The 12,924-nt window shown below is 55.0% G+C and overlaps 1 protein-coding gene across 1 annotated transcript in view; it reads left to right on the top strand.

The window, feature by feature from the left end:
• Nucleotides 1-12,924, top strand: part of TTLL8 (tubulin tyrosine ligase like 8) — a 30,134-nt gene that overhangs the window by 12,126 nt on the left and 5,084 nt on the right. Inside the window, exons 10-13 of the mRNA XM_023221613.2 lie at nt 6,109-6,257; nt 7,210-7,450; nt 8,528-8,951; nt 9,719-10,214. Of these exons, the coding sequence (XP_023077381.1) occupies nt 6,109-6,257; nt 7,210-7,450; nt 8,528-8,951; nt 9,719-10,214 (1,310 nt within the window). The remainder of the gene's footprint in view (nt 1-6,108; nt 6,258-7,209; nt 7,451-8,527; nt 8,952-9,718; nt 10,215-12,924) is intronic.

Raw genomic sequence — 12,924 nt, 5'->3', positions numbered from 1 at the left:
CTCCAGGTGTCCAAAGGCTGACCCTGACCTTCCTGCCCCTGCTGAGGGCCCAGTTCCTCCTGGGGCCAGGGGTTCTGCACTCCCTTGGCAGTGGCCACCAGAGAGAGGAGCTGGGCGGAGGTGGGCGTGGCCCCCCCTGGAGCATGAGCAGCTGCCGGCCAATGGGAGAGTCAGGAAAGTGACTTGATTCAGAGGGTCTGCAACAGCTTCATGCTTCATCCCAGGGTGGTGGTGATTCTTTTGTTTCTTTCTTCTTCTTGTGAATTAATCAAGTATTTTTCTTTTCCTTTTATTGAGGGATTACATAACTACAGTTAAGGCACGCAGTGTATAATCATCTTTGTACATATGGACGAAATTTTGCTTACGTGTCCACCTGCGTAGCCACAGCCCACTTGAGACAGAAGACGTTTCCAGTCCCCTGTCAGCTCCTGTTAACCTTTCTTGGGAGAACCCCCACAGGGGTCACACCTATTCTGGCTCCTGCAGCCATGAACCAGTTTTGTTTTCAGATTTCACATTTGGGGAATAGTCTGTGCTCTCTCGTTTATGACTTCTTTTACCCAACATGAAATCTGTGAGGTCCATCCACGCTGGCACATGTAAGATCCGTGAGGTCCGTCCATGCTGATACACGTGGGGTCAGTGAGGTCCGTCCATGCTGGCACATATGAGATCTATGAGGTCCCTCCATGGTGATACACGTGAGGTCTGTGAGATCCGTCCACGCTGGCACACGTGAGATCTATGAGGTCCCTCCACACTGATACACGTGAGGTCTGTGAGATCCGTTCACACTGGCACACTTGAGGTCCATGAGGTCAGTGAGGTCCGTCCACGCTGGCACATCTATAGTTATGAGTTTTGTTCCTTTTGAAGGTAATGTCTTTTCCTCTTGATGCTTCAGGATATTCTCTGTCTTTGGTTTTCAGCAGTTTGATTATAACACTTCTACAAGTAGTTTCTTTGTATTTCTCCTGGTTGAGGTTTCTGGGGCATTTTGATCTGTGGGTTGGAATTTTTCCTCAAATTTAGAATACTCTAGGTCATTATTTCTTGGATGTTCCTTCTGCCCTATTCTCTCTCTCTTCTCTCCTTCCGGGGCTCCAGTTACGTAAGCGTTAGTGCTGGGATTACAGGCATGAGCCACTGCACCCAGCCTAAATCTGTAATTTAAAGACTTTCCTACAAAGGAGGATCCAAGGCCATAATGGTTTCACTAGTTAATTAAATTTAATTAATTCATTAATTAAAATTGATTCCAATAACACACAAATGCTTTCAAGTAACAGAGAAGGAGAGAACATTTTCTAATCATTTTATGAGGCCAGAAAAGCCTGATACCGAAACTTGAAAAAAGTAAAATAACAAAAAAGTATAGGCCAATATTTCTCATGATTACATATATACAAAACTTTAACCAAAATATTATTTAATGAAACCAGTGAAATGTGAATGAAATAATACATCAGAACCAAATGGGCTTTATTCCAAGAATGCAAGGTTGGTTTAACATTGAAAAGTTAATTAGTGAATTTTATTACATTTTCAGAATGGAAAAGAAAAGCTGTAAGATCATCTCAAGAGGCAAAAAAAAAATCACCTCAAGAGGCAAAAATTGATGAAACTTAATACCTGTCCCTGTAAATTTGTTTAGCCAACTTGGAAATGAAAAAACTCTTCTTTTTTTTGAGATAGGGTCTCACTCTATCCACCTAGGCTGGAGTGCAGTGGCACAATCATAGCTCACTGCAACCTGAAACTCCTGGGCTCAAGCAATCTTTCCAACTCAGCTTCTCAAGTAGCTGGGACTCCAGGCACATGCCACAATACTGGCTATTTTTAAAATTTTTTGTAGAGACAGGGTCTTGCTATATTGCCTAGGCTTGTCTTGAACTCCTGGCCTCAAGCAATCCTGCTTTGGCCTCCCAAAGTGCCAGGATTACAGGCGTGTCTGACTACACACAGCCAGGTCTCTTCATTTGAAAGTTTAAGAGTCCAACAGCTAATATATTTCTTAGTGGTTATATACTATTGAGAGTGTCCTCCTTGAAATCAGAATGAGACAAAGTTGCTCACCATCAGACTTCTGTTCAGCGTAGACTGAATGGTCTGACTAGTTTAATAGTACAGGAAAAAAAAAGTAAGGCATAAAGATCAGAAAGGAAGAAATAAAATTCTTATTTGTAGATGATATGATTGCTCATACTGAAAATTTAATATTTAAATAATTTAAATAAATGGTGATGTATTAAAATTAAGTGAAATCAACAAGGTCACTGGGTACAAAGTTAATATATGAGACTCCATCATATTTCTATGTTCTAGCAACAAACTGTGAAATGAAATTCTAAAGACACAATACACTAACATCAAATAACAACAAACCTCTAGAAATAAATATAGCAAAATACATTGAAGACCCTAAATTGAAAGTTATGAAGTTAAAGTGACAGTAAATACCTAATAAACATGTGTGTGTGTATATATATAACATGTTAATGACTTAGAAGACTTAATAGTGTAGACATATTTGCTTTTCTCATACTAATCAATAGAGTCAATGTAATCCCAGCCAGAATCCTGAGAGGTATTTTTTTTGCAGGGCAGGGAGGGGGCAGGAGGAATTAATGAACTCATTTATATAGAAATATGAATGATTTAAGAAAAGCCAAAACAGACTTGATAAAGAAAACCAAAATCAGAGGACTTGTGCTCCAAATTTCAAGACTTACTCTAGATTTACAATAGCGAAGATGTGATATTGGGATAGGATCAGTGTAACAGAATAGAGTCTAAAGATAGATCTTCCCGTCTGTGGTCACTGCATTTAAGATCATTAAGGAAAGGTTGGTCTTTTCACTAAATGGTGCTCCAGCAGCGATCAGCCATATGAAAAAAATGTACCTTGAATTCTGCTTCACAAATACACAAAAATTAGTTTGATATATCATGTGATACGTGAAAGGCTTTTAAAAATGGGAAAGCAGTGGGCCAGGCACTGTGGCTCATGCCTGTAATCCCAGCACTTTGGGAGGCTGAGGAGGGCAGATCATGAGGTCAGGAGTTCAAGACCAGCCTGGCCAATATGGTGAAACCCGTCTCTACTAAAAACACAAAAATTAGCTGGGTGCGGTGGTGCGTGCCTGTAGTCCCAGCTACTCAGGAGGCTGAGGCAGAAGAATGTCTTGAACCCGGGAGGCAGAGAGGTTGCAGTGAGCTGAGATGGTATCACTACACTCCAGCCTGGGGCAACAGAGTGAGACTCTGTCTCAAAAAAAAAAAAAAAAGAGTAAAAACTGACATCACCAAGTGTTTGCTAATGTGTGGAGCAGCTAGAACTCTAGATATGGCTAGGGGAGTGTAAATTGGCACAACCCATTTAGAAAAGTCTTTGACAGTTTCTTTTATGTTTAGGCATCTACATACCCAATGACCGAGATAATCCATTCCAAGGTATTTATGCAGGAGAAATGGAGACATGTGTCCTCAGAAGGACTTCATTCCTGATGGCCCAAATCTGGAAACTGCCAAACTGTGTTCAAGGAGGGACTGAGCCACGCTGCAGTGTGGATGACTCTCACAGTCCTGTCGAAAGAAGCCAGACACAGGCCGGGCGCGGCGGCTCACGCCTGTCATCCCAGCACTCTAGGAGGGCGAGGCAGGGGGATCACCCGAGGTCAGGAGTTCGAGCCCAGCCTGGCCAAAATGGTGATATCCGCCTCTACTAAAAATACAAAATTTAGCCGAGCATGGTGGCTCATGCCTGTAATCGCAGCTGCTTGGGAGGCTAAGGCAGGAGAATCGCTTTAATTGGGAGTTGGAGGTTGCAGTGAGCCGAGATCATGCCACTGCACTCAAGCCTGGGTGACAGAGCGAGACTCCGTCTAAAAAAAAAAAAAAAAAGAAAAGAAAAGAAAGAGGCCAGATACAAAGGAGCACAAATTGTGTGGTTTCACTGACAAAGTTCAGGAGCAGGCCAGCCCCGCCTGCAGTGATAGCCTGGTAACTGGTCTCTGTTGCCTGTTGAGGAGCCGAGGTGTTCCTGTCTCGATCCAGGTGGCGTGCACACGAGCGTACATGGATGTACACACTGTGCAACTTGACTTTTTCGAGGATGGCAAGGTGCACCCCACTGCGTTTTCTTAGACCTGAATTAAAAGGAAGACCCAGGGGTGACCACCAGGTGGCAGCATCGGACCCCTGCAAGTCCCCGTGGCCGACTCATCCCAAACCATGTCAGGAGGGTGTGCGTGCAGGGGAGCTTCCCAGCTGCTGCGGGAGGGGATCTCTCTGGGAGTCCCCGGTGCCTCGGCCCGTCAGTCCTCACCTACTGGGCTCAGCTGGGATCCCTGGCAGGTGTGCCCCGGGGTCAGGACCCAGAGAGCCCTGGCTGTGGCCCCTGGTCGCCGTCAGCATCTAGAGGCCCGTGCTTGTTCTCTGACGAGTTTGGGGTGTGCATCTTATAGTTCCTGGACCTTGCCAGCTCCTGTGCGGTGCTCCGCTGGGCTCCTGAGTGGCTCTGTCCCTCACTGCTCGCAGCCTTCTCCCCATAAAGCAGGGGCAACACAGTGACGCATGCACTTGTGGGGAGGGCGGTCCTGCCCAAATACCACCTCCCAATGTGAGGGCTGTTGCAGGCTCGGGGCTGGGCTGTGCTGGGAGGCTGTGAGGGATTCCTTCCCGCAGCTCATCCTCCTGAGTGAGTCGCTGTAGCCCCGTGTCACTGGGAGCTTGCTGGTATCCTGGGCGACCTTGGCTGTGACCAGCATGGTGGACGTCATGGGTGACCCACCCTGTTTAGACCTCAATAGTTTGGGGCTGGCCTGTGCCGCACAGACAGGGATGTTTCAGGGGCGCGGGGGGCTGACTGCATCCGGTTTGCTCCAAGTCCTCATCACAGTCCTGTTGCCATCCTGGGGTCAGGAGTGTGTGGTGCTCACCACGGAGGAGACATAGCAGCCAGTGAGAGCCGGGACGTGCCCCTGTCTGAGATCACCTTCAGTCCTTCCCCGGGAGGGGCTTGTCACCACAGGGGCTCTCACCCAGGCCCCCTGCCGGCCACAGCTCCATAGGGGTGGGGCCCCTCCCCTGTTGTCAGGGACACCCCAGCCTTACTTCTCCCTTCAAGCTGCCCCCAGCAGGTGGGAATGGAACCCTGATGTCCTGTGTCCTCAGGGGCTTTGCCTCCCCACGCCAGCCCAGGCTGGCTGCAAGAGTCATGGCTGGTGTCCTTGGAGCCCTGCTGGCCCCCACTCCTTCACCAAGGCCACCTTGTCAGGATGTCGCGGGGTCCACACTGGTCTTCAGAGCCCTGAGTTTGCCCATCCAGGATGGGTCCAATGGGCCCTGGGGAAGCTGCTGGTACTGGCATGGCTTCCCCCTACCATCCGGATAGCAGGAGTGCACCCCAGAGCTCTAAAAGCCACTCAAACAGCTCTAGTGCACCCCTGAGTTCTAAAAGCCACTCAAACAGCTCTAGTGCACCCCTGAGTTCTAAAAGCCACTCAAACAGCTCTAGTGCACCCCGGAGCTCTAAAAGCCACTCAAACAGCTCTAGTGCCCCCTCTCCTTATTCCCTGTAGTTATGATGACTTCTTGAGTCTAGCCGGTGACTGCAAAGGGTCTTGAGTCAGACTGATCTTGAGCTCGCAGGATGTGGCACTGGCAGCTGGCAGGGATGCAGGATGTCTGCACAGGCCAGCCGCTTTCCTACCAGGGGTCAGTCCCAGGCACCACCAACCACAGGCAAAACCTGGGAATGGCTGCATCCGCCCCTGGCCTGTGTCTCCCACGTTTCCACCATGGCTATGCCTCCCGCCCCGTGCCTCCCACCGTTTCCACCCAGGCAGGGTGCTGCTTGGGGACTGTGGCTGGCTCCGACCCACACACTGGGGTCCCCAGTGTCTTAACACAGCCCTTGTCTGGAGCAGCCTCACAGGGCTGTGTTTTCAGGTGTCCATACTGTTGGCAGAACTTCCTGGGCCGACCCGCAGCCCTTTCTCGCCAGGTCAGCTGTAGACCATCCTAGAGCCGAGTGTCTGCTTGGTGGGTGAGGCGGGACCCAGGCCTCCAAGTCTCATGCCCTTTCTGGATCTTGCTTCGTAGTGGTGATGCTTTCATCTCCGATTCAAGAAATTACTTTTCGCAGTGCCAGGCTCTGCTGAATCAAATCATGTCTGTGAACCCTCAGACGGACATCGACGGGTTCCGGAACATCTGGATTATAAAGCCCGCGGCCAAGTCCCGGGGCCGAGGTGAGTCCCCTGGTGCGGGCACTCCCTGCACCTCGTTCATCACGTTCATCCGGGCGAGATAAGTCCCCTGGTGCGGGCGCTCCCTGCACCGAGTTCATAGCCACCAATGCCCGCACTTGATGCCAGGGGCCATGAGTGAGGGGCAGTCTCAGGCCCACAGCGCCACAGGGAAGGAAGGGTGGGAGCAGAACACCGAGGCAGGCGTGGAGGGTCAGGACTCCAGCGCTGGGGCAGACCTGGAGGCGTCTTCACAGCGTGTGTTCCAATCACAAGGCTGGATCTGGGTTGATGGGTTAATCAGGATTTCCTCCTCTGCATTCACAAACTGGTCTACGCTCTTCTTTTTATTATTTTTATTATTATTATTTTTTTGAAACTGAGTCTCGCTCTGTCGTCCAGGCTGGAGTGCAGTGGCATGATCTCGGCTCACTGCAGCCTCCACCTTCCAGATTTAAGCGATTCTCCTGCCTCAGCCTCCCAAGTGGGACTACAGGTGCCCACCACACCCAGCTAAGTTTTTGTATTTTTAGTAGAGATGGAGTTTCACCATGTTGGCCAGGCTGGTCTTGAACTCCTGACCTCAAGTGATTCACCTGCCTCGGCTTCCCGAAGTGCTGGGATTACAGGCTTGAGCCACCATGCCCATCCTCCTGGCTCCCTTTTAAAAGTTTCTCTGTCCCTGCCCCTTCACTGATCTCTGTGTCCCCTCTGGAGTCCCAGAGGCTGGTTCTGTTGGAGGAGAGCCTGGGGGAGACTGGCACTGGCTTCAGCCTCATCCATGAGCGCTAAGCCTTCCCTGTCCCCATTCCCCCCACCAGCAATGCTGCCTGCTGGCGCTGGACAAAGCCAGTGCAGGTCTCAGGGCCAAGCTGCAACCCTGCCCCAGGGCTCAGGAGCTCGGTCCTGCTGCACAGTGGCTGGGCATGCTGGGTTGAGCGGTGGCTTCTTGCAGACATAGTGTGCATGGACCGTGTGGAGGAGATCCTGGAGCTGGCGGCTGCAGACCACCCTCTTCCCAGGGACAAGTGGGTGGTCCAGAAGTACATCGAGACGCCACTGCTCATCTATGACACCAAGTTCGACATCAGACAGTGGTTCCTCATCACGGACTGGAACCCCCTGACCATCTGGTTCTACAAGGAGAGTTACCTGCGGTTCTCAACACAGCGCTTCTCCCTGGACAAGCTGGACAGGTCAGTGCGGTGGGCAAGCTGGACACCTCAAGCCAGGGCATGGGCTGCTGCCCACCTGCCGGGGGCAGCTGCAGTGAGAAGCAGCACAGGCAGGACCCCCTCACTGCCACCTGCTACCACGAGAGGCACAGATGGGGGGAAACTGAGGCTTGGGAGGCTGATGACCTCCCCCAGGGACAGACCCAGGCCCACTGACCTTCAAAGCCAGCACCCTGCACCCCACGCGGTCTGTATCATTTCTGGAAAATCTTAAAAGGCACCATTTTGCCTGTGCCCAGGGGGATCGGAATGGTGTGGGCAGCACCTGGGCCCTGGTTCAGGGGCGGTGGCGTGTGGGGCGCCTGGTGGAGGCGAGTGTGCTGCCGGGGGTGCATGGACCCCTCCTCACCCGGGACCCCTCGTGGGCAGGATGGCAAGAGCCTGCGGAGTCCTCAGGCGTGTGCTGCCCACACGGTGATGCCTGCCAGCCTCTGTCTGCACCAAGGCTTCCTCTGACCATTGTGTGGTTCTCACTTGGTGTGAGGCGCTAGGGGCCCTGATGGCTGGGCAGGAAGGGGGTCTGCTTTTCAAGAGAGTGAAGATCCAGGGAGGCCCGAGACTCACATAACAGAGACCTTGCAGGGGAGTTAACTCTGGCCCAGGCGAGGGGCTGCGGTCATGCCTGGTGGGTCATGCTTGAAGTCACACCCAGAAGAGGCTTGGGAGGAGCTGGCCAGGTGCTTTGACCCTCACCTACTCACTGCCTCTGGTCAAGTGGGCCTGGAGGGGGTCCAGGGACTCACCTGTGCAAAAGCAGCTCCCAGGCAGTGAGAAGCCAGGGCCCCCTTCCAGCACCCATTTCTGGGCCTCCAGCCATGAGCCGTGCGCCTGGCCAATCCCATGGCCTCTCTGAGCCCTGTTTCTCCATCTGGGACAGTAACACTCATCCCAACTGGGCCCCTCCAGCAAAGGGTGGGAGTCCTCGGGGGAGGGTTCTCTAGAGCCAGCTGGGTAGACGCAGCGCAGCTGGGAGGACCGGCCTTGGGTGCCCTCCTGGGCCGACGGAGGCTGAGCACCTGCCCCTTGTCCCCGCCACAGTGCCATCCACCTGTGCAACAACGCCGTCCAGAAGCACCTGAAGAATGACGTGGGCCGCAGCCCCCTGCTGCCTGCACACAACATGTGGACCAGCGCCAGGTTCCAGGAGTACCTGCAGTGCCAGGGCCGTGGTGCCGTGTGGGGCAGTGTCATCTACCCGTCCATGAAGAAGGCCATCGTCCACGCCATGAAGGTGGCCCAGGACCACGTGGAGCCTCGCAAGAACAGCTTTGAGCTCTACGGGGCCGACTTCGTCCTTGGAAGGGACTTCAGGCCCTGGCTGATCGAGATCAACTCCAGCCCCACCATGCACCCGTCCACACCGGTCACAGCCCAGCTGTGTGCACAGGTGCAGGAGGACACCATCAAGGTGGCCGTGGACCGCAGCTGTGACGTCGGCAACTTTGAACTCCTGTGGAGGCAGGTGAGCCACGTCCGCCCCTGCCCGGGCGGTGGGCGCCATCCCCTGGGGGGTTTGGTGGCTGCCCGCCATGTGGATGCTTTGCCACCTGGTCACTGGGCGAGGGTGGAGGCCGCCACCACCGCGGGGTCCATGGAGGACGCCAGTCCTGCTCTGTGACCACGCTGGGTCCCGCCAAGGGTCCAGGCCTGTCCTGCTCTCCCATGGGGCTCAGTGCCTCGTCGGCACCGAGGAAGGGGCTGCTCCAGGCGTCCAGGCGAGCGGGGTGCCTCAGGCTCAGTGCCTCCGTCCGGCTTTCCTCCCTCCTGTTCCCGTCTCACCCGGCCCTGACTGGTTAGAGGTGGGGGCTCCATGCCTGCAGCCTCAAGCCCCCCATGCTGCTCCTTCACTTTGACCTGCAGTGCCGCCTCCACTCCGAGGATCTTTCGGGGGCCTCCCTGTGCCTGCAGATGTGCTGGAGCCATTGGGAAGTGTGGCCAGTGCCTCTCTCTTGAGGCCTCTTTGTGGCTAAACTCAGGAAAAGAGCAGCCCAGTCCCTGGGTGTGGGGCCCCCCAGGCTAACTAACCCCCAAGCCTCAGGAAGCCTTGGCTCCCCACGGGTTCTCCAGAGCCTGGGAGCCTCCTGGCGGTCTGCATGGGACCCCAGGTGTTCACGCCTGAGTCAAGTGGGGGTCTGTGTCCCAACCAGCCCCTCCTGCACAGACCTCTCCTGCATGGACCCCACCATCCCAGCCACAGCCCAGCACCCACAACCTGTTCCTTCCCCGCAGCCTGTGGTTGAGCTGCCCCCATTCAGCGGGTCCGACCTCTGCGTGGCAGGCGTCAGCGTGAGGAGAGCCAGGAGGCAAGTGCTGCCTGCCTGCAACCTCAAGGCCTCGGCCTTGCTGTTGGACACGCAGCCACTGGAGGCACAGGGCCCCTCGGCCATGCCCGACCCTGCCCAGCGATCCCCACGGCCAGCTCTCCAGCGAGACTTGGGACTGAAGGAAGAGAAGGGGCTCCCCCTGGCCTTGCCGGCACCCTTAAGGGGGCTGGCCGAGAGCAGTGGAGCCCCGCAGCCTACCCGCACCAAGGCTGCTGGGAAGATGGAGCTCCCGGCCTGCCCCTGTCGCCATGTGGACAGTCAGGCCCCAAACACCGATGTCCCTGAAGCCCAGCCTAGCAAACACTGGAATCCAAACCAGCTAAATGCACACCCCCTGGCACCTGTGCCACAGAACCTGAAGACAGTGGAGGGTGCCCTGCGTCCGCCGCCCGGAGGAAAAGGTAACCTGCGCCGCTCGCAGTGCGCTGTGGCCTTGGGGGCCGTCGACTCCATCCCCAACCCTCGCCAGCAGCCGCCACATCCTCCAGAGCAGGGCACAGGGCAGGCTTCGGTGCTGGGGCCCGGGATGTCCCCTGACAGAGGTGCCGGTGGGAACCGGGGATCGGGGTTGGGGCACCTGTCCCAGCCCGGCACGGAGGTCTAGGAGTGGGGGGAGTGGGAGTGCCGCGGTCCCCTCTGTAGAACCTGGCGGGTGATGCCGTTGTCTCCACACCTCTGGGGTGTGGTGCGGGTCGGGAGGATTTGAATTAGGACCTTGAACAGCTCCATGAACAGCACCAAACTCCCCGGCTGAGTGAGGTGGCAAAAGTGACTGCTGGGCTCTTGTGTGTGGTTTTCTGAAGGCTCTGAGGGGCTGAGATGACAGCTCTGAGCCACCACGCCCGGCCCCATCGGGCTCTTCCGAGCCTCGGCTAAACGTTCAGACATCAAGGGTTGCCACAGGTTGCTCTTGGCCTCAGAGTTGCTGAGAAGGACGTGGGGCAGGGACACGGCTGGCCAGCAGGGCAGCATCGCCCGTTCCTCCCACACGGGGGTCTTTACGACGGCATGATGGGGGTCTTTAGGTGGCGTGATGGGGCGGTCTTTTTTTTTTTTTGAGATGGAGTCTCACTCTGTCGCCCAGGCTGGAGTGCTGTGGCGCGATCTCCCTGAAAGCTCACTGAAAGCTCCGCCTCCCGGGTTTACGCCATTCTCCTGCCTCAGCCTCCCAGTAGCTGGGACTACAGGTGCCGCCACCACGCCCGGCTAATTTTTTGTGTTTTTAGTAGAGATGGGGTTTCACTGTGTTAGCCAGGATGGTCTCGATTTCCTGACCTCGTGATCCGTCCGTCTCGGCCTCCCAAAGTGCTGGGATTACAGGCGTGAATCACCGCGCCTGGCGATGGGGGGATCTTCAGGCGGCATGATGGGGGTTTTTACAAGGGTGTGATGAGGTCTTTAGACAGCGTGATGGGGTCTTTAGAATGACGAGATGGAGGTCTTTAGGACGGCATGACAGGGGTCTTTACGATGGCGTGGAGGGGTCTTTAGGACGGCATGCAGGTGTTGCTGCCTCCCTGATTAACGGGCTGGGACCCACTCACGGAGATGCCTCTTGCCCCAGAGGAGGCGAGGTTCCTCCTGCAGCAGCCCCATGGCTACGGCCCGCAGAGCACACGCCCAGGTGTGGGGATCACTCAGGAAGGCCCGTGACGTGGCCCCCAGACACCAATGACCTCCCCAGTCCCCACGTGGTCTGCCCTCATGGGGCAGTTTTGCCGTAAGCAATGTTGCCGACCAAAGGAGTTTATGTTCCCCTTTACCAGGTCACCAGCGGGAGGCAGCTGGAGGCTTAGCCCGGTGCCGGATTCTCGTGCTGAAGAGGAAAGATCTCCTCTGCCTTTGATCCTCACATACCAGCCGTGCCACCAGGGTTCTCCCTCCAGACCCTTCTGCCCGGTGCTGCGAGTTCCCTGGGCAGATTGCCTGCCTTCGGAGTCCGCACAGATGACTGTTGATTCAACCTGGCATTTTGACACCACCTTACAGAGGCCTCTCCCTTTCCAGAGCTGTGACATTTCCTCACCACCCACCAGCTGCTTCCAAAGCCGACGCCACGTGTCTGAGGCGCCTCCCACTCGTGGGTGCTGGCGTCCGTGCGTGAGTCGGGTTCCTGCTGCCGTTGCCATGCATGGCAAACAACTCCAACCCATGCGTACGAGCGTTTCGCGGTCAGGCGAGGGCACAGCCGGGAGTAGCTGGGCTTGCTTCCAGACTCCTGGCTGGGCTCAGGCCAGTCCACGTGCTCCTCGGCCTTACGCTAGTGGCTACCTGGGGTGTATTTGTTCCATGACAGTCAGGCAACCGTACCGGTGCACTCAGAGCCTGTGTGTGCTGCAAAATGCCTGTGGCGACAGGGTCACCTGGCCTAGTCCGGCCAGCAGGACAGGAAGTGTGCGCTGCCCTTGGAGCTTGTCGGCTTAAGAACAGCAAACTGCTGGGATCACCTTGAATCTGCAGATGTTGGGAAGAACAGACTTTTTTTTTTTTTTTTTTTTGGACAGAGTCTCACTCTGTCACCCAGGCTGGAGTGCAATGGCGAGATCTTGGCTCACTGCAACTTCCACATCCCGGGTTCAAGTGATTCTCCTGCCTCAGCCTCCTGAGTAGCTGGGACCACAGGCGCCCACCACCACGCACAGTTAAACTTTTGTATTTTTAGTGGAGACAGGGTTTCACCATGTTGGCCAGGCTGGTCACAAACTCCTGAGCTCAGGCGATCCACCTGCCTTGGCCTCCCAAAGTGCTGGGATTAAAGGCGCGAACCACTGTGCCCAGCCGATTTGTTTGTTTGTTTTTTTGAGACGGAGTGCCGCTCTACTGCCCAGGCTGGAGTGCAGTGGCACAATCTCAGCTCACTGCAACCTCCGCCTCCTGGGTTCAAGCGATTCTCCTGCCTCAGCCTCCTGAATAGCTGGGATTACAGCCATGTGCCACCACACCCATTTAATTTTTTTTGTATTTTTAGTAGAGATGAGGTTTCACCATATTGGTCAGGCTAATCTCAAACTCAGACCCTCTGCTCTGAGGTGCAGCGGCTGTGCAGAGTGGCAGGTGTATTTCTGTGTCTGACCCTCCGCTCAGAGGTGGCGGCTGTGCAGAGTGGCAGGT

Source organism: Piliocolobus tephrosceles, chromosome 19 (assembly GCF_002776525.5).
Source record: "Piliocolobus tephrosceles isolate RC106 chromosome 19, ASM277652v3, whole genome shotgun sequence".
NCBI classification, from domain to species: domain Eukaryota; kingdom Metazoa; phylum Chordata; class Mammalia; order Primates; family Cercopithecidae; genus Piliocolobus; species Piliocolobus tephrosceles.
The sequence above is the reverse complement of the archived record's forward strand: the minus strand, read 5'-3'. Positions and strand labels throughout refer to the sequence as shown.